The sequence below is a fragment of the Phalaenopsis equestris genome, unplaced genomic scaffold (assembly GCF_001263595.1).
Source record: "Phalaenopsis equestris unplaced genomic scaffold, ASM126359v1 Scaffold000222, whole genome shotgun sequence".
NCBI classification, from domain to species: domain Eukaryota; kingdom Viridiplantae; phylum Streptophyta; class Magnoliopsida; order Asparagales; family Orchidaceae; genus Phalaenopsis; species Phalaenopsis equestris.
The window spans coordinates 30,800-49,845 of record NW_018164664.1 but is presented as its reverse complement, the minus strand read 5'-3'; the positions used below and the strand labels follow the sequence as shown (position 1 = coordinate 49,845).

General features: G+C 32.9%; 1 protein-coding gene across 4 annotated transcripts in view; it reads right to left on the bottom strand.

Annotated features, from left to right (window-relative positions):
- The window catches only part of LOC110023187 (RNA pseudouridine synthase 2, chloroplastic-like), a 46,831-nt gene that overhangs the window by 19,303 nt on the left and 8,482 nt on the right, over window positions 1–19,046 (bottom strand). For all 4 annotated transcript variants that reach the window (XR_002293863.1, XM_020722464.1, XM_020722465.1 and 1 more), the window contains exon 3: window positions 11,413–11,673. Coding sequence is in view for 3 of the 4 variants with exons in the window: in XM_020722464.1 (XP_020578123.1) it covers window positions 11,413–11,673 (261 nt within the window). In the remaining variant the exon portion in view is untranslated. The remainder of the gene's footprint in view (window positions 1–11,412; window positions 11,674–19,046) is intronic.

Below are 19,046 nucleotides of genomic sequence, written 5' to 3'. Positions count from 1 at the left end.
TAACTTTCGCTTTAGTTTTTAAACACTAAGACCAAATTGGGGATTTTAGTCTGTCGCCCTAAAATCTCTAATTCTACACCCAACAATGTATATTTCTCTATTTATTTGTACTTAATTTCATGAACGAAATTCTCCTTCATGGAATCAAATGTGATCCTCACTCTTTTATATAACTCATACTTCATTTCTCGGATCATATGTTTCACAACACATTTTAACAATTCAATGCACAGCTCTTGTAGTTCTCGACTCCGGTCTCTGTAGCCTGCGGACGTCATCGCAACTCACTACAAAGGCCAATATGACCAACTATGGCCTAACTGGTCCACAGCTCATGTAGCTCAACTCTAGCCTATACGGCCTACGGACGTCATCAGCTCACAATTACGACCTACGTAACCAACTATGGCCTATGTGATCCACGGCTCATGCAGCCCCCAACTCCAACCCCCGCAGCCTATGGACATCATCACAGCTCACCTAAGAAATATAGGAAAAAGAAATCTCACTTTTCTCCTTCTCCAACACTCTCAGAGAAGAGTTCACACTTAATCTCACCACAAAAATTCTAAACTCTTAAAGAAAAATAACTGATAGACTCCTGAATGATGGTGGAATGAAGATGGAAAAAGTGTATGGAGACGAGGTGTGGCGATTACGAACAAGGAGGAATGAGGAGCCCCTTTTCTGATCAATTTCGGCCTTAAATATAGCCTAGAGTCAGTTCTCCAATAGGTGCTTCCAAAAACTCTTCAAAAAACGTCCAAATTCATCGAATCTTCTAGAAACAGGGTCTGAATCGACATTGGCGGTCCATAATTAATTCGCCGCTCTTTTAATTCGCCGCTCTCTGTCAAACGGTGTCGTCGACGCTGCTTCTGGCGCCGTTGGCGCTACTTTTGGTGTCGTCAGCGCTTAGTAAAATCCACCATCTGTTTTGTAAATCTGCGCCGTCGGCGCTGAGTATTTCTTCAAAAACGTCATTTTGACTCCAAATTCCATCCTTTTTGCTTCTTTTTTGCTTCAAGTCTTAAAAATCAACCACCTGTAATAAAACATAAAAATATCTTCCATTAAAATGCTATATCATAAAAAATGAGTATAAAATATGGATCTAAAAATGCATATATTTTTGTTGTATCAGTCATCGCAACTCACCACTACGTCACATGTGACCAACTAGAATCTATGTGGCTCACATCACCTGTAGCTTCTTACTATGACCTATGTGGTTAAGCAACACTCCTAAAGCAACCATTTGCGGCCCACATGGCCAACTACCATCATCGCTTTCAACTGTGGCCCGTAGTCAATAGCTCATGCAGCTTATGACCGACCCTATGACCTACGGATGTCATCTTAACTCATCATTATGACCTACACAACCAACTACAACCTATGAGGTTCGCAACTCATGCAGCTCCCGACTCCAACCCCTAAGGTTTACAGACGTCATCTCAGCTCACCACTACAGTCAACGTAATCAATAACAGCCTATCTGGTACAAGTTCGTGCAGCTCCAGACTCTGGCCCCCGCAACCTACAAGCGTCATCACAGCTCACCACTATAGCTTACGTGACCAATTATAACCTACATGATTCACAGCTCTTGTATTTCCCGACTCCAGTCCCTGCGGCCTGCGGATCATGATTCACAGCTCTTGTATTTCCCGACTCCAGTCTCTGCGGCCTGCGAAGGCCAATATGACCAACTGTGGCCTAAGTGGTCCACAGCTTATGTAGCTCAACTCTAGCCTATACGGCCTACGAACGTCATCAGCTCACAATTAAGACCTACGTAACCAACTATGGCCTATGTGGTCCACGGCTCATGCAGCTCCCAACTCTGACCCCCACGGCCTATGGACGTCATCACAGCTCATCACTACAACCTACGTAACTAACTACAATCCACGTGATTCACAGCTCGTGCAACTCCTGACTCCGGCCCCCATAGCCTACATATGTTATCACAGCTCACCACTACGCCCTACGTGGTTTAAAGCTAGTGCAACTCCCAACTCAAACCCCTCAGCCTACGTATGTCGTCTGAGCTTACCATTACGGCCTACGTGACAATTGTGGCTCATAATTGTACTTCAGTCATCTAAACAATTGATAATCAAAACTTGAACCTTGGCTAGTGATTTTCAAAAGATGTTGGGCAGGTTCAAACAATTCACTATAGCATTCGAGTGGACTAGAATCAATTCTGAGATGAACACATGAATACGAATAAGTTAAGGCATGTGCTATAGCAGATTCCAATTTTCTTCCAAACATTCTTGCTTGTGATATGACATCAAACCATATTCCTCCAGTAACTCTATAACTCATAAGCATTGAAATATCAATCTTTAAGTCTCTATAGTCTGCTTATGAGAACTGTCTCATATGCACGAAAGCTTTAAAGATACAACATTTAAGCTGGCAAGGACATTTACCATATCCTGGTAAATGTTGTAAAAACCTTCCTTAATGGAATAAAAACCAGAAATATTGTTTCGATCTGCATCCAACATCTTCAGAAATTCTTGTATCTTCTTGAACTCGACGAATCTTTCTTCATTAGGTTTCTAGAAAATCTTGAATCTCAAATCTTTCGGATGATAACCTTCATAGATCGCATATATGGGATCATTTCTTTCATTCTTAATTTTCTTTCCTTTACAAGCTTTTATATCGATCTCCAGTATGTAATCCATGGCATGATCTCGTCGAAAAAGAATATGATTGTTACATTCTTCTATTTCCACTGCTCTAGTCTCCCATTGTTGGATGAATCTGTCATTAACTAGAGACGGGGAAACAAAGAAGATTGGTCCAATACTTGCTCTTATTTCGTTACAGGTTTCACGAAAATTGTAAAATCATTTCCAAGTAGATTTTCCTTCAGAAGCGTTAATGCTCTCCTTGACTTCTTTCCAAGTTGAATAGATGACAGGTTGATGTGGAGTGAAGACAATGTAGCAGATGAGTTTCTTACCTCAGTTTCTTGCTCGTCGTGAAGAAGTAGTTGGTAAAAGCATCGAAGATCGGTTCTTTGTCATTCATCATACCATCAACAGTCATAATTCCAATGTTGTCGATGATGCATTTCTGAACTTCGTCAAGTGATAGATCAAGCTTGTAGTAGGCTCCAATATCTTCGAACTTAGGCAATTTGTAGAGATCACCAAATTTCATGTAACTCTGTGAACGCTTCATTAGTAATCTATCAATAAATAATTTTCCTTTATAATTTGAACTGATCTCAGTTCCTACAAGTCAAACATCATCAGGAAAATCTACAATAGCAAACAGGACAGTAAACTTATTCAAACCAAACTGTCTAGATAATTGAACTGCAAGAAAACTATATTTTTCTTTTATATGCTCCCAAGAAATGTTAATATCTCTATTGGTGATATGATCAAACCATCGTTTAGAACTAAGGGTGTTCTTGGATTCTTTCAATTGTTTACCATACTTAATAATAGCTTCGCATTCAGTCTTGATTATGATTTCTTTCTTATCACAGATAAACAAGTCAAAGGCTTCAAGATTATATATAATGGCAAGAAGTGCAAAATCAAAAGAGGTTAAATAACATATTTTTCATAAAGACCAGAAGCATATCTGGAGATACTTTCTTCATTTTTGCCACTGTACTTATTTGGTTTTTTGATAAGTGTACCTCAATCCATTTTCACAACCAACAGATTCGATAATAATGAAATCAGTATCCAAAGACAAAGATAACTCAGGTAAATCTGTAACCAAACTTTTGATTTTCTGAACTAACAAGATCTTCTCGTGACTAAATTTTCTTGTACCCTTTAAAGAAGTATTGTTATATAATAGTTTTGAATAGATCTTTAATGTAGGGTTTAGTAGTTCAGCAATCCTAGAAATGATCTCAATGGTTTCAAATCTTCCAATATAACAGGCATTTCTAACATCTTTTTGGATATGTGGTTGCAGCTTTATTTTCCTTTTCCTATCTCAGATCCTAGAAATTCAATGTGTTGGGAAGAGAGCATCATTTTCTTCTTTGAAATGATCAGACCATGTGATTCAAATAGAGTAAAGGCAGTGTACAAGTGTGAAAAATGTTCATCCTTCGTGTGAAAATATTAGGATATCATCAATGTATACACACGTGAAATCAGATATTTTTCGAAAAACATCGTCTATTTTTCTCTGAAAAACTCGAGGCGCATTTTTTCAATCCAAAAAGCATAACTAACCATTCATAATGACCTTCAGGGCAGGTGAAGGCAGTCATTCAATAGAATCAAGTTGCATCCTAATTTGCCAAAATCCATATTTCAAATCAAACTCACTAAACCACAAAGCATTTTGAATTTTGTTCAACAACTGGTCCTTAAAAGGGATTTTATAACCATCAAATTCAGTATTATCATTCAATCTTCTATAGTTGAAAATCATACAGGATAAACCCCTCCTTTTTTCTTTCAACGCAATCATAATAGAACTTTTATGCCTAGATTTGGATTTACGAATTACACATAATTTCAACAGTTGACTAATGTGCGTCTTGCATTCCTCAATTTCTCAATTATTATAATTTACATCTCCTCCCTTAATATTGATATCATGGTTCATAATTTTCAGTTCACGAAAGATTCTATCTTTATTCTAGTACTGCATAGGGTTCTTGCTTATGATCACTATCTTTTCTAACCTTGAAACAAACGCATCGATATCATTTTGAGAAACTAATCATTTAAGTTGTAAAGAAGAGACATAATTCTGCAAGTTATATACATCATTAATATTCCAGTAATTATCATCAGGATAGAATACATCAAAATAAACTAAATCATCATTAGGATAAAACACATTTGAAAAGCAGTAATGCACAGATTGAAATTGTAATCAAAATGGTTATATTCTAGTTCTAGAATATCAGATTGTTTGTTTAAGGAACATGCACCAGGAGTTTTGCATTTGCATTGTCTTTTACACTGCGGCTTTTCAGAAATGCTTTCAATTTCAAATTCTTCTCGACATGCAACCGAGTATTCTGTATAGGCGTAATTGAAAATGATAGGAACGATAGCTAAATGGCTAAAGATGGTAAGGTAATCAGAAGTAAACATCAAACCTTCATTAGATTTTAAGAATAAATTGAGTCTTAGGATAAGTTTGATATCAAATTCAGAGTGAGGGCTTACTGGACGAATCCATATTTCTTCAATACTTAGGATTTAAACCATTTTTGAAAATGGGTCTGAAGAAAAAGATGACAATTTCTGATACTATGAGTGAGAGTGAGTATGAAACCATCGAATTGAGACGTACACCGAGGCTTATCCCTCAAAGTAAAATAGGTAGCTGGTACTAAATCAATAGAAAGTGAATTAGTAGTCGCACCTGTATCAATGAATGCAGGGAGAGTGAATTCATAACCATGAATACTAAGTTTAGCTAGAACCGTTATTTGATGAATTTTTTCATGATTGCATTTGATGGGCAATCTTTCTATACCTGCTCCTAACTCAATGCTATTGAGCACAAGCTCAAGCTCAAAGGTACTGATAAATTTTTTGTCATGCAAAATTGTTTTACCAGTATTGAAATTCTTCAAAAATGTTGATAAGGTTTTTATCATGCAAAACCGTTATCATTATCATAAGCAGTGATATTTTTCAATTTTCCTTCGATGAAATTAACATGTTCAAGTATCCTAACCCTTTGTTCAAGGAGTGGATGTTTGGAATTGAATTGAGACAAAAGCTTAGGATATGGAACAACATATTTTTCATGGACACACTTGTAACATGCTTGAACATGATAAAGCTTACATTTAAACATTTTATCAATTAAAGGATATCATTGACAGTAGTCACATTTTGTCTTGTCTTCACTAAGACCTCTCATCCAATCTTGCATGTAGCCTATATTTATGAATTGATAATCCAACATATCCAAGGAATCTTAGAGTGTTAGGTCATCCAGAATATCATTGATGAACTGGTAGTCTGCAGCTTCCTTTTCTTCAAAGGTTTCATGTGAGACTATACTATAGATAGAAGATGTATCTGAAATTTAAGAGTCGAAGTCTTTTATATCAGTGTTGACACAATCTACAAGTATGACATTTTCGCTATAAAGATTTTCTTTTGAGAAAGTTGTAGCTAAGTGTCATTCTTCTTGACAGACAAAACAAGATATCTTATGAGGATATATATTTCTAGGATTATATCTTCGAACGTGTCTATTTTTGTTCAAATATGGTTTCTTGGCATAAGATTTCCTAAGTAAGTTTTCCTAGGAGACTTGTTAAAATGTTTCTTTTCAGGTTTGACTGTCATCACATACTTACTAAATCCATAATGTTGCATCGTATAGATTTGGGAACAGATTCTATAATTCTGATTCTTCAATTGCTTCTGAATAGATATATAAATGCATTTTCTTTAAGTTTTTCAAACAGAAATTGGACTCGCACACCTATATTATCAAATTGCGAGATAATGTTTTGATTAACCCATGTTTGATGTATTTCCTTCCCTAATTCTCCAGACAATTTTGAAAACAACCACACACCAAGTTCGCTCAAGTGATAATTTTCAGAGATAGAGGCTAAGACTATGAAGTTGTTTGCAAAGTTTTTAATGTATTTCCAGTTTCGGATCAGCATTTGCACAAGGTCACGCATTCCATTTTGTTGCCTAATGATCCGTCTAGAATTGGTATCTTTCACAATTAATATACGATGGATCAAGTAAGCAAAGTTCAAGGAAATTGTTACCTTGACTAAGCTAATCTGGCAGCTTCATCTCGAAACTTCCTTTTGTAAGATTCTCATATTGCACTAGAAACATCGCCTAAATAGTTTTAACCTCTATGAATCATTTCATCACCATTCTCAACACTATCGTGGTGTTTCTGTTGATACTCTAGTCATCTGTATTGTCCATTGTTCCAAGTAATTATCATACATTTGTGAATAGCACATAGTGATATTCAATAGGACTTCATTCTTAGAGAAAAAGGATTTTTTATTTGGACTTCTCTTTTCTGAAGTTCTAAGCAATTGATTTTCACGATCATAGATGTTTACAGGTCGTCTTGGGTGATGTCCTATATTATATTGAATGTTATTCGAGTAGTACTATTGGACTGGCTAAACATTAGAATTGTAAGAAGGATTATAAGATGGACTTGCTTCATCTTGTCCAGCGTATTTCATTTCAATACTAGAAACTGAATCGTCCATATACCTATCCATCAAATCAACTTCTAACAGTGTTGGTACTTCACTTTGACTACCTCTGATTATCCTTATGTTTCTTATATCACCAACATACAAAACGTCATTAAAATTTATCTGTTTAATCTTTTTGTAATGTTGTTCTAATTCAAATACGGACTTCCAATCAACGGCTAATCCCAACTCTTCAGGAAACATAATATAATCTTCATAAGGATTTACTCTATCCCATAGAGGAGTTTCTTCATCCTCATCCTCAGAGTCTTGCATCATATTTAATTTTATCACATCATCACTATCACTATAATCATCAAGATCAATACTTACTAGTCCCATGTCTAAATCATCATCTTCCTGATTTCGAATTTTATAATTTTTGAATCTTATGGATATATTCTTATCAGGATTTTGAAATGTAATATATTCTGTGGGAACTAGAGGTTGAGATTCATCCCTAAGAGGAGATATATTCAATTCTAACCCAGCCAATGTTCTGGAATTTACTTTCTTTTGTAATTATAAACTAAATTTCATTGGAGATTAAGGCATCAATGTTTTGTTCCATTTTGATTCTAAATCTGATTTTAATATCGGTCATTGTTTTCCCTAAGAAAATGATAGAAAGAAATAAGTTATCACCTTGGAAGTATTCATAACACTTGGTCGGAATCATGACTTTAACATATTTTTCGAAGTCAGATATAGTCATAGTGATGTCAGGGATAATATAGGTGATACCAATATTATCATTCATATCAATCTCTATAATACTAATTATAGAATCATTGGCAGTATCAAATCTAGAGTCATAAAGGATAAGCAGCACTTTGCCTCCAGTTCTCTTAAGCACAAGTCAACTGATTCCAAATACAACCAAATCAAAATGAATGTATGTATGATTTTTCTTTTTCCTAAGTTCAGAGGCTGACAATCTCAGTATTGTCAGGACAATGCAAGGGGACTTCCTTATGATGTTTAAACAAACCCTTAGAACTACTAAACACATTTTTCAAGCAAAGTTTAGCGGGATTAAGGCTATCTAAATAATCATTAAAGAAAATTGCAAGAACGTCTTACATCCACCAATTCTTCAATCCCGAAATCTCTTCTAGAGTTATTTTTATCGAAAAACTCATCCAGCCAACAGCTAGTTAGTGAAATTGATTGACTAGACGCAGATGGTCCAGTAGCTAATATTGTATTTGAAGATCCACTAAACGAAATTGTTTTTCTCTGCATTGTAATAAAAAAAAACGATAGCTTCTTCAAGTCTTAAGAGCTCCTTTAGAAGTTTATCCTAATGATAAACTCTTAATCTGAGAAGTAATCTTATCCAACTCGCTTTCAACTTTAGTGTCTGTAGGAATGTTATGAGCTAGATTATAAACAACCTTCTCGAGTAAGCTAACACAACGATGGAGATGAATTAGCAACACTAAGATAATATTGTTTTGTGTATGATAACTCTATCAAATTTGGAAGTGACTCCTTCAGGTTTCAAGTAGCCCTCCTTACCCTTATCGCTCGCAAACTCAGTAAAAAATGAAATAGCAAATAGATACTAAGGTTCTTCGTAAACATCAATTGTAATGAAGCTCTTTTAATTCTTTTAACAATTCTCTAACTCGATTGAATTCTTTATCGCTATTGGAATGAAAATTTTTAGGAATTCTACGAATTTCCAACAATCGTTCAAGGATTCTAGAATAATTTGTTTTATACTTTTCAGCTTCAATCAAACGACACAATAAGTCTTTCTATAAGGACTTAAGATAACTATCAACGTTCTCAAGGGACTTTTTTTTTAGAGGTTTTTGCTGAAATATTTAATAGACTGCTAATGACACTCAATTGACAAGGATACAAGTAATCAAATAAGCTAGACAATAGATCAACAATAGTATTCAACTGAGCTTGATCACCATGCAGGATATGTTGATAACTATCCGATGGACAAAAACAAGATAAAGTATTCTCGCCAAAACAAGGTTTTAATTTGTTTTGATTTTTTTTTTCGAAGTTTAAATAATTATTTCATGTAACCGTGCAATAAACCTAAATTACGCTAGAAACACGAAGCAAAAATTCAAATAAACTAATTTTTTGTAATTTGTTAATTATTTATTGAAAAATAAATGAACAATAAAAACTAATAGGCCTTAAAAATATTAAAAAAACAAACAAACTAAACAAGTTTGTTTTCAAACTTATATTTTAAACTCAACTAGAAAGAAAAAGCACTGATACCATGATACCATATATATATATATATACATACACATATATGTACACACACATACATACATACATACATATATACATAGACACACTTAAATATCCAAATATTATCAGGCAGAGACATGACTGACGAGACATGCAATTATTTGATATTATGGCACACAGATGTCTACAAAAAAGTGAATGATTACAACCACTTATTTGCATGGCTTATTAGCATAATGGTAATCAAGACTATTTGGACCATTGAAATTCTTTATTGTTGCAATACTATTGTAATTCGATTACTCTGCTAGTATATTTAATATAATGTTCCTTTTTTATTGTTATATTGCACGCCCTTATACCTTATGGATTATGCTTTAATAAAAAATATTTATTTATTGAGATTGATTAGCCAAACTCACTTGATATTTTCTTAGAGCAAATATACTTGGTGGACCATCGCCATAGCAAAATATTCAACATTATGGTATATTTTTGATATTTTCAGTTTATGGGTCAGTTATTATTTTCTTTTGGGTTTTGGGTAATTATGTTTTTGCAATCAATTATTTTCATATTAATTTCGATTGACATTATTTTAGTCGCTTGTTGGACTATAATTATAACATTTATTGATTTAATGAAATAAATTTATCTTTTTATGTTCATTTTTATTACCCATATTGCTTGTATAAATAATTTTTTTTGTGATTACAAAGAGAGATTATATTCATTCATTAAGCCCAGTGTTGTCGGGATATATACCTTCTGAACATAAGATATGACAGTGGTATTGGAGTATTACACCAATTTGAAGATGAGAATTAAGTGTTATACAGAACAAAGTGTTATTTCATGAGAGCCACCTCTTGAATTAAAGATGAGACGAAGTGCCACATTATAAGAGCTATCTCTTGAATTTGTAGGGGCCAACTATAGGATCCTAGTTGTCTAGTGGATGATTTTGGGCTAAAAGTGTGATGAGAACATTCAACTACTTAAGTGGGGAGATCGTGAAACCTCTTAAGAAGGATGAAACTGACCTCTTAAATATTGTGGTGCCTTTTGTTGTAATGATTTGAATTTCATCAGGAACACCCAAGTAAAAGAGTTCTCTCGCTAAGCGCTCTCAAAATGGGTGACCTCCTGAAAATTTTTACATGGGCAAGAGTTTGAGCTACTACAAAAACATACTACATAACATCCATCCAACAATCATAGAAACTTATTTTGAGCACTAAATCGGGATGCAAAGCATTTTCCATGTAACATGAATAGGAAAATGGATAAAGATTAGTTCCTATGATCTCCTGCAATTCAAAACTATAATAAAAAATAAAATATGAAAGAAATTAACTTTGTAGGAGTGAAAATTTCTGAAGCTTAGATGATATTAAAAATGTTATACAATCTAGTTATCATGGAGCCTTGATAGAAATGAAAAAGTCAAGAGAGAGGAAAAGAGAGAGAGATCAAGAGTGAATGCCAAGGTGAATATGAGACAGAAATTTCTAATTTAAAAGTTGTGGAATAAACAAACAAGTGAAAGAATAAGGTAAGCATGAGGTTGATGATGACAATAAAAAGCTCGACACTTCAAGTGTCACTCTTCTATATCAAACATGATACTGCTCAAATTTTTTTGCCCTTCCTTTCTCAAATTAATATATATGGGGAAGTTTAATGTAAAAATGCAAAAGGAAGAACAAAGGCTACAACCACAAATATGTACTAGCCCTGACATGGACTTGCTTTCATGAAGTTGAATAGCTCCGGTATATTTTATCCTGGAAATAAAATAGCCAACTTTGTGTTGCTCATAAATTTACTCTGGTGGTTTTGTATGTTTTTCTATTCTCTCCTATGTACCGTAGGATATAAACATCTGCATGCTCATTTACTCTAATTATTATGAGCACCAAAGTGAAATTGTTTCAATTGATGTTGGGCTGTGGAAATTTACAAACCTTGGCTACAACAAGCAGACCACTGGTACCCTTGTCCAATCTATGTACAATGCCTGGGCGAACAAGAGCCTCACTGCTTTGTTTGAACGCCTCACAAGAATGGCCAAAATAGAAGTCATTAACCTCATTATCAAATAAGTCATTATCTTCAGTTTCGAAGGAACTTTGTCTGTTAACACAAGCAACTGCTGAAAGCTGACAATGATTAAGTAAAGCATTCACTAACGTGCCATTAGCACTTCCAGGAGCAGGGTGCACCACCTAGAAAAAACCAACAGTTCAATAATCAAGGAAAAGGAGAAATGCTAAAGACATGGTATCAGAAAATAAAAATTGAACTTGAGTATTGTTTGTACACATAGACATTATTATAATTAGGTTGAAATCGGCGAAAATAGCAATTATCAGATCATAAAATTATTTAGGTTGAAATCGGCGAAAATAGCAATTATCAGATGGATTTTTTTTCAAAAATATTGAGGAGGTGTCATTATAGCGTTCAGCATACACATAATGAAAATTTCATCATTTAGAAAGATGCAGACATTCCAATGAGAAACTCTAATTCAGCACAAATTGCTTGAGGTGTAGGCAACATGAGCCTAGAATTATATCAGAGAACCACAACAAGGTAAAGGAGCTGTTATAACAAGGAAAAGCAGTTTATGTTGTATTGTGCTCCTTTTGAACTACATGTACATATCAAGGCTGAAATTATGAATACACAGAAAGGAAGTAAGATCATTGCTGCTGCCAGCAAGCCTGTGGCCACCTAAAAAACAATTAGAATGCTTGAGAACCCTAGACACACGGAAAGGAAGTAAGATCATCGTCGCTGCCAACAAGCTTGTAGCCACCTAAGAACATAAAATGACTGAGAATCCTAGACAAAAATGCTCAATGACTTTAGTTTTGTAATAAAACTGGTGCACATGAGAGGCAAGAGTCACATAGCAAGCTCGTGACCAATCTCCATTACCACAATTCTATTGTTGTCGATCCAACCGAGCCACAAGCTCACAATTTTGAGCAAGTTCTCTCTCTCTCTCTCTCTCTCTCTCTCTACATCCAAGGAACTTGTGGTTGTCACAAACCGGCTGAGGGCATAGAATAAATCAAGGAGGGAATAGAGGGTCAGACAATGCAATTAATATTTCATCTACTATCCACGGATCATCATAACTTTCAATTTATAAAAAAGCCACTAAAAAATCACATAGTACACTACACAGAAAATCAAATCTCCTGAAACAACATATCCTACAAATAAAACATCTACCAACACATAAGTGCATATCATTACCCAAACTAAACAGTACAATAACTACAATCATAATTCACAATATAATACCTATCAGCAGTAGTACTTCTATTATAAACCATCTCTCGTCTGTCAATCATATAAATCTAATGTTTTTTTAAATGCAATCACTAATTTTTACGATAAGTTACATCACTTAGTACACTACACAGAAAGTCAAATCATCCAAAAACAACAACATAATGTTCAAGTAAAAAAATATCTCAAATCAACACAACAATATATCACTACTCATAAGTAAACAGTACAATAACTACAATAACAATACACAATATATTATCTATCAATAGTAGTTCTCCTGTAAAATATCTCTCGTCTGTAATTTATATCAATCTAATGTTTTCCAGAAAGGAACCATTAATTTTCAAGAATAAGTTACATCTGTTAATGAGCAATTACAAATTTTCTTTGCATAAAATTAATTTGCAAATGTTATGCATGAATGTCTCAAGAAAATGCAATTTATTGGTAAATCGAATTATAAACTTTCATTTTTAATTTAACATTTCCCATTTCAATGTAAATATTTACGCTATTTAACCTCTTTAAAAAGTTATATCAGGATTACTGTCATATCTGAATGTATCCTAAATAATTTTACTCATATGTGCCCTAAGCATTTTGCACCGAAATGTATACATTTATAATTTCTAATTCTTTTGTTGTGCAAAGATACATCGTATTCCCACCAAGTACCATCTGGGAGTAATCCTAGATGACTTAAAACCTTACATTTCATTTCCTTTAAGTACCTCTTTCTAAAGTCACTAAAAAATAATTTTCCTTTTTATATTAGTTTATTTCATTCATTTCAATGACTCTTTGAACTTATAACATGCATATAATTATAAAAGCAGGTATCTGAAACAATAATTTAAGTTTTTATTTAATAAAATATCTATTTAGTATATATAAAAAAATAATTACTCACTTGAAACCTAAATGACTTTCTTTTTCCCTTGAATTCACCTATTTAATTCTTTAAGAAACATTTGTTGCACTTTTAATCACTTATTTATGATATTTTTATAATATTTTTATAGGACATATAATTTTTCCTTGATTGCTCCACCCCTAATTGAAGATGTTGACAACACATTCTTTCCATTAAAAAACAACATTTATTACATATTTGCATAAAAAACTCAAATCAAAATATTTTCAAATTTAAGCAGAAATCATGATCATAATCACATCCTTTCATAATGATGGTAGCAACATAAAAATTTTTAAAGAAAAAAAAAATTGCATCAAAATATTGATGATTGTATAAACTAAAATCAAAATATTTTCAAATTTAAGCAGAAATCATGATGATAATAACATCCTTTCATAATGATGGTAACAACATAAAAATTTTCAAAGAAAAAAAAATTGAATCAAAATATTGATGATTGTATTATTTATATAAACATGCATCATTAGATTTTTTCTATGCATACATTTTGATGATCAATTTCCAATTTCTTACAAGATAATGACTCCATCTGAACGAAAACTCTGCAATTTTATCAGACTTCTACCACAAAAATAAATAAATAAAAGATGAAAATCATACTGTCATGAAAAATCAAATTTATATCGCAACCTTCTTGTTCTACATAAGTGGTGAAGGGTAAGGCCAAGGTCTTTGTGTAGATAGTCTGAAAAGATGAGGATGAGGCTAAGAGCCCTCCAAGGGTTGGAGAATTTTTAAAAAGATCAGGGAGCAGTTTCGGCTCAGTAATGGGAGATCTGTGTGGAGACAATGATGTGTTAAAGAGTTATGAAGGTTGGTAGATAGATACGAGCGGTGTAATGGCTTCAAGTAGGGTTGGTAAATTGGCATTTAAGCCAAAACCGAGAAAAAATAGGTCCAGGTTTTGAAGGATTTGATGAAAGTGAAAAATGAGGATTTATTTAAAAGATGTATGTTTAATAGATGAGATTATAACAAATAAATAAAAGATGCAAGACACTTGAGCCTCACCAAAAGAAGATGGGTTTTTGATAAGTCACCAAGTCTTCAACATCAAAGTCAAGCCATCATGCAAAGTTCACAACAATATTTTTTTCAATTCTCTAATTCAGTAAAAGATATGTATTACAATAATTTCATCATTTAAACCATTAAAATTAGAAAAAAGTTGAAATTGAAAAGAGGAGAAGAGGGACACCAAGAAATCCAAGGGAGTTGAAGTGATTGAACCCCTTAAAATGTGTAGGTGGAGGGGTTGTTGGTTGAGTTCATTCTTTTGTAAGAGAATTGCACTCATTAGACGCCCCTTAACCAAGTAGAGAAAAAATGTAAGTCCTCTTTTATTTGGAACCATCACTGCTTCCTCTTATCCACATATTGGTTGGCTTTCTTGACAATTCCTTACTTCACCAGCCCTTGTATGGACCATGTATAAGTAAACTTCATGACACTTATCATTCTTAACTACCACTAAAGTTCAAATATTACAAAAACAACATACTCTTCAAAGGACAACAATGATCTGCATAATAGTGATCCCATAAATATTAAACTAACAATGAAATGATGAAAATAGTTTGAAAATTCTCTTAATGAGTTGTTTTCACTCTATAAAGTTAAATTAATGTAGCAAGCATAGCATTGGAAACAACCAAAATGGATTTATTTAAGCTAGGTAGATTTGATGGAAATTTCATGCTTGTTCTTGTCAAAAATATCACATTAAGTACCTAAGCACGCCTTAGTTGTTTATATTGGTTAGTTGTTTATTTTTATATTATTTATTATTTTTGTAATTAACAGCATGCTAATGAGGATGGTCGATAAAAGAAAATAATTTTCCTAAGCAATAGGCTACCTTTTGTAGTTTGGCATAATAACTGAATCTGTCCACGTCACATAGGTTTGATGAAAATTTTCATGTTTTTACTTGCGAAAATATCATATCAAGCAATGATCTAAGCACAACTTATTTATCTGCTATTAATTAGCTAGTTTATCTTTAGAGTAAGTATTATTTTTATAATATACATCATGCCCATGTTGATGGCAAAGATAAGGTGTACTTTTCTAAGCATTAGGCTAGTCTCTTGAGAAGTTTGGCACTGACCTAGAATAGTATAGTTCAAGGTTTATTCTAGTTTTAAGTGAAAATATTGAAGTCATTTATTTAAGAGATTTTGGGGCAGCTGCAGCTATTTGAAAAAGTAGCTATGAAGCTACTAAAGAAAAACCTGTGGTGGCCATTACAATTTTTTTTTTTTAAAAAAATTCAAGCCGCAACTTTCTAGTAACCACCACACTTAACCAAGTCCGGTGGCAGCTGCAATTTTTTTAAAAATAGGCAAAATGCAGTTTTTCCACATAAAAAACTATTATGGAGCACCGCACTGCCAACTCAAACACACCTTATCTTCATAACAATTGCTTAAAACATACTGAATTGAAATAAAGGTTTATGTTGCCACGAGTTATGGCCATTCTATCATTATTGAAGACTTATTTCATAGGTTGCTATCAATCCACAAGCGAAAAAGGATTTCAAGCAAGTGATATATGTCTTATCACTACTTGAATAAGGATGTAGTTAGTAAACTTATTTTAATTTTAGTGGTATGGATAAATTACAACTAGTGGTTCAAATAAAAAAGATTCCATGATCCTACCTTCTTGTGATTTACCATGACTTGCAGTTTATTGAAGTCTCTAGCATTAATTTACTAGCTACTTATTTGAGTTTTTGGATTAGTATGTGGACCATTCTACTACAGCCCATATCCATGAAATAAAAATTTGAATTTTAAGGATTATCTTGAACTAAACTAGGCTAAGTTTTGTGGCAATCTTATCAGTTAACATAGGATATGAAAGGTTAATAAATGAGTACAAATTGGATTCGTGATTCCTTTGAGCAGAGTTCGGATGCGATTAACTAATTTCGTGAGAATCAATCTTCGTATAATGCTTCGAGGCATAACCTTTTGGATATTTCATTCCATATATAATTCTTCTACATAATTAATTATTTGCTACCATAATACTCATGATTTTTATCAAAAAGGGATGCATTCAAATTTTGATTTTGAAGAAATTAATTCATTCACTTGCTAAATTTATTTTTTTCGAAATTCTTACAAAAATTCTCAAATATTTACAATCATCTCTTTATTAATTGGAATTAAAAAATACTATTGTAGGTTTTCATTTAATTAAAATTAGTTGTTAAATTGGTTGGTAACTTTTGATTAATTTGTTGTCGATTTTACTTTTCATGAAAGTATACCACGCATCATTTTAATTGCATTAGAAAATCTTGACCTTACTCAATTTGCATTACTTTGGTCCTTGATCTAGATGGTCATTAACATTAGTAAACTTCCGAGAAGGCACTCGACACTTTTTATGTACTGGATATGGCAACAAGCCTTCAAAAGTGTCAATATTAGGGTAATTATCTACCATATTGACACGGAGTTGGGTTGCAATATGCAACCCATGACACTAATGCATGAATTTCATGCATCAACATCCGAATAAAACCCAAGCACATGAACATTTAGTTTGATACCAACAACTTAGGCACCAAAAATCTTGGGTGAGCAAAAATCCAATCATTAATAGCCAAATTGGAAACCTAAGCACATAATGTCAAGTTTAAACTATAAACATACCAATGTTTATGTCACGACCTGTCCCGGGACTAGAAATTAACCAATGTCAGAATGGATAGTCGGACAGTGAAAAAAAAATTTGATTATTCTAGTTTCATTACTAACACTTAAATATTCAAAAAAAAAATATGAAAGAGCCACTAAGAAAACAATTAAAATTAACAAATAGAAATTTGTACATTTTTTATCGTTGTTCTCATCTACTATTCAAATTTGATCATCTGCTATTCAACTTCTTCAAAGTTCAAAATCTAAAACAATAATAAAACAACATAATGAGTTATCTAAGGATAACTCAGAAATAATCACAATTCAAAACTATACTATCCCAAGAAAAAAATTCACTTTACATGCTGATCTCTTATATTTTTATAAAAAATCTTATATATGCTAATGCATATATCAATGAGATTCTTCTAAATAGAAACATTCAAGTCTTATATATGCATTTACTTTATACTCTATACATACACATCTCTCTGTGAGGATCACCGTCAATAAAATCTATCACAATCTTGACCGATATAGCCCCGTCAGCTCTCGTCGGCATAGCGGTTAATGTTGTAAACATCACAGTTGTCTAGAGTGGGAAAGCCTTTACCTGTCTCCTGGCCGATACCATCAACACAATGATTAACAACATAAACATCATAATAGTCTGAAGAGATAAGCTCTGGGCTACTTGCCCCTGACCGATATTATCCCGCGCACAATGATTAACAACATAAACATCATAATAGTCTGGAGAGATAAGCTCTGGGCTACTTGCCCCTGACAGATATTATCCCGCGAACACAACGGTTAGTGATCTAACTATCACAATTGTCCGAGGTAGTAGAAAAAAACTTTGTGTGGGCAGGTACACTGACGTCCCATGTATACCATTAAGGGGTAAACTCATCTTAACATGCACACACAAACATTCATATAAAAGTTATTTCATTCTTTCATATCATGCATTCTTTTCTTATGAAATAGTTTGCGTGTGTCATCTCATGAATAAATGCATATTTACTAGCATCAAAATGACATGTATTAATCTAATAACTTCAAAGACAAATCATTATGCAACTAGTTATACATGATTATCTTCTAAAGTTCATGTAATGATACGCTATAAGATTTCTACTTGAAGCTACAGATCATGCAACAACCTAACATATAGATGCACTTCTACTATAATTTAATGACATTCAATAATTTAATAACCTTATAGGAAATTTCATATTTTCCTATCTACTAATATAAAGAAGTTGTTATAATCAAAATCTCATTGAAGTAAAGCATAAATACAAAATCAATAAAATCAAAAATAAATTTTGAAGTAAAACTAATTACTGAAATTTAGAATGCAATTACTCACCTTAATATTGAGGAAACCTCTTTATTTGCTTGATCCTCCAATTTACTATATTATCAATCTTTTATTGGTCTCAACTTTGAATAACCTCCTTCCAAACTTCCTAATTGAATAAATTTTTTAATAACATTAATTTAATTAATTATATCATTAATTCTAATAATAATATACACTTTAATATTTATCTTAAAAGCTTTCAGATCGATCTCCCTTATTTGCACGCAAAACCTACTTGCTAGTCACCTCAACCTCAACTAACCTAATTTCATATTAACATATTAATGATATATCAATTTAATGTATATGAAATTCTAGTAAACAATT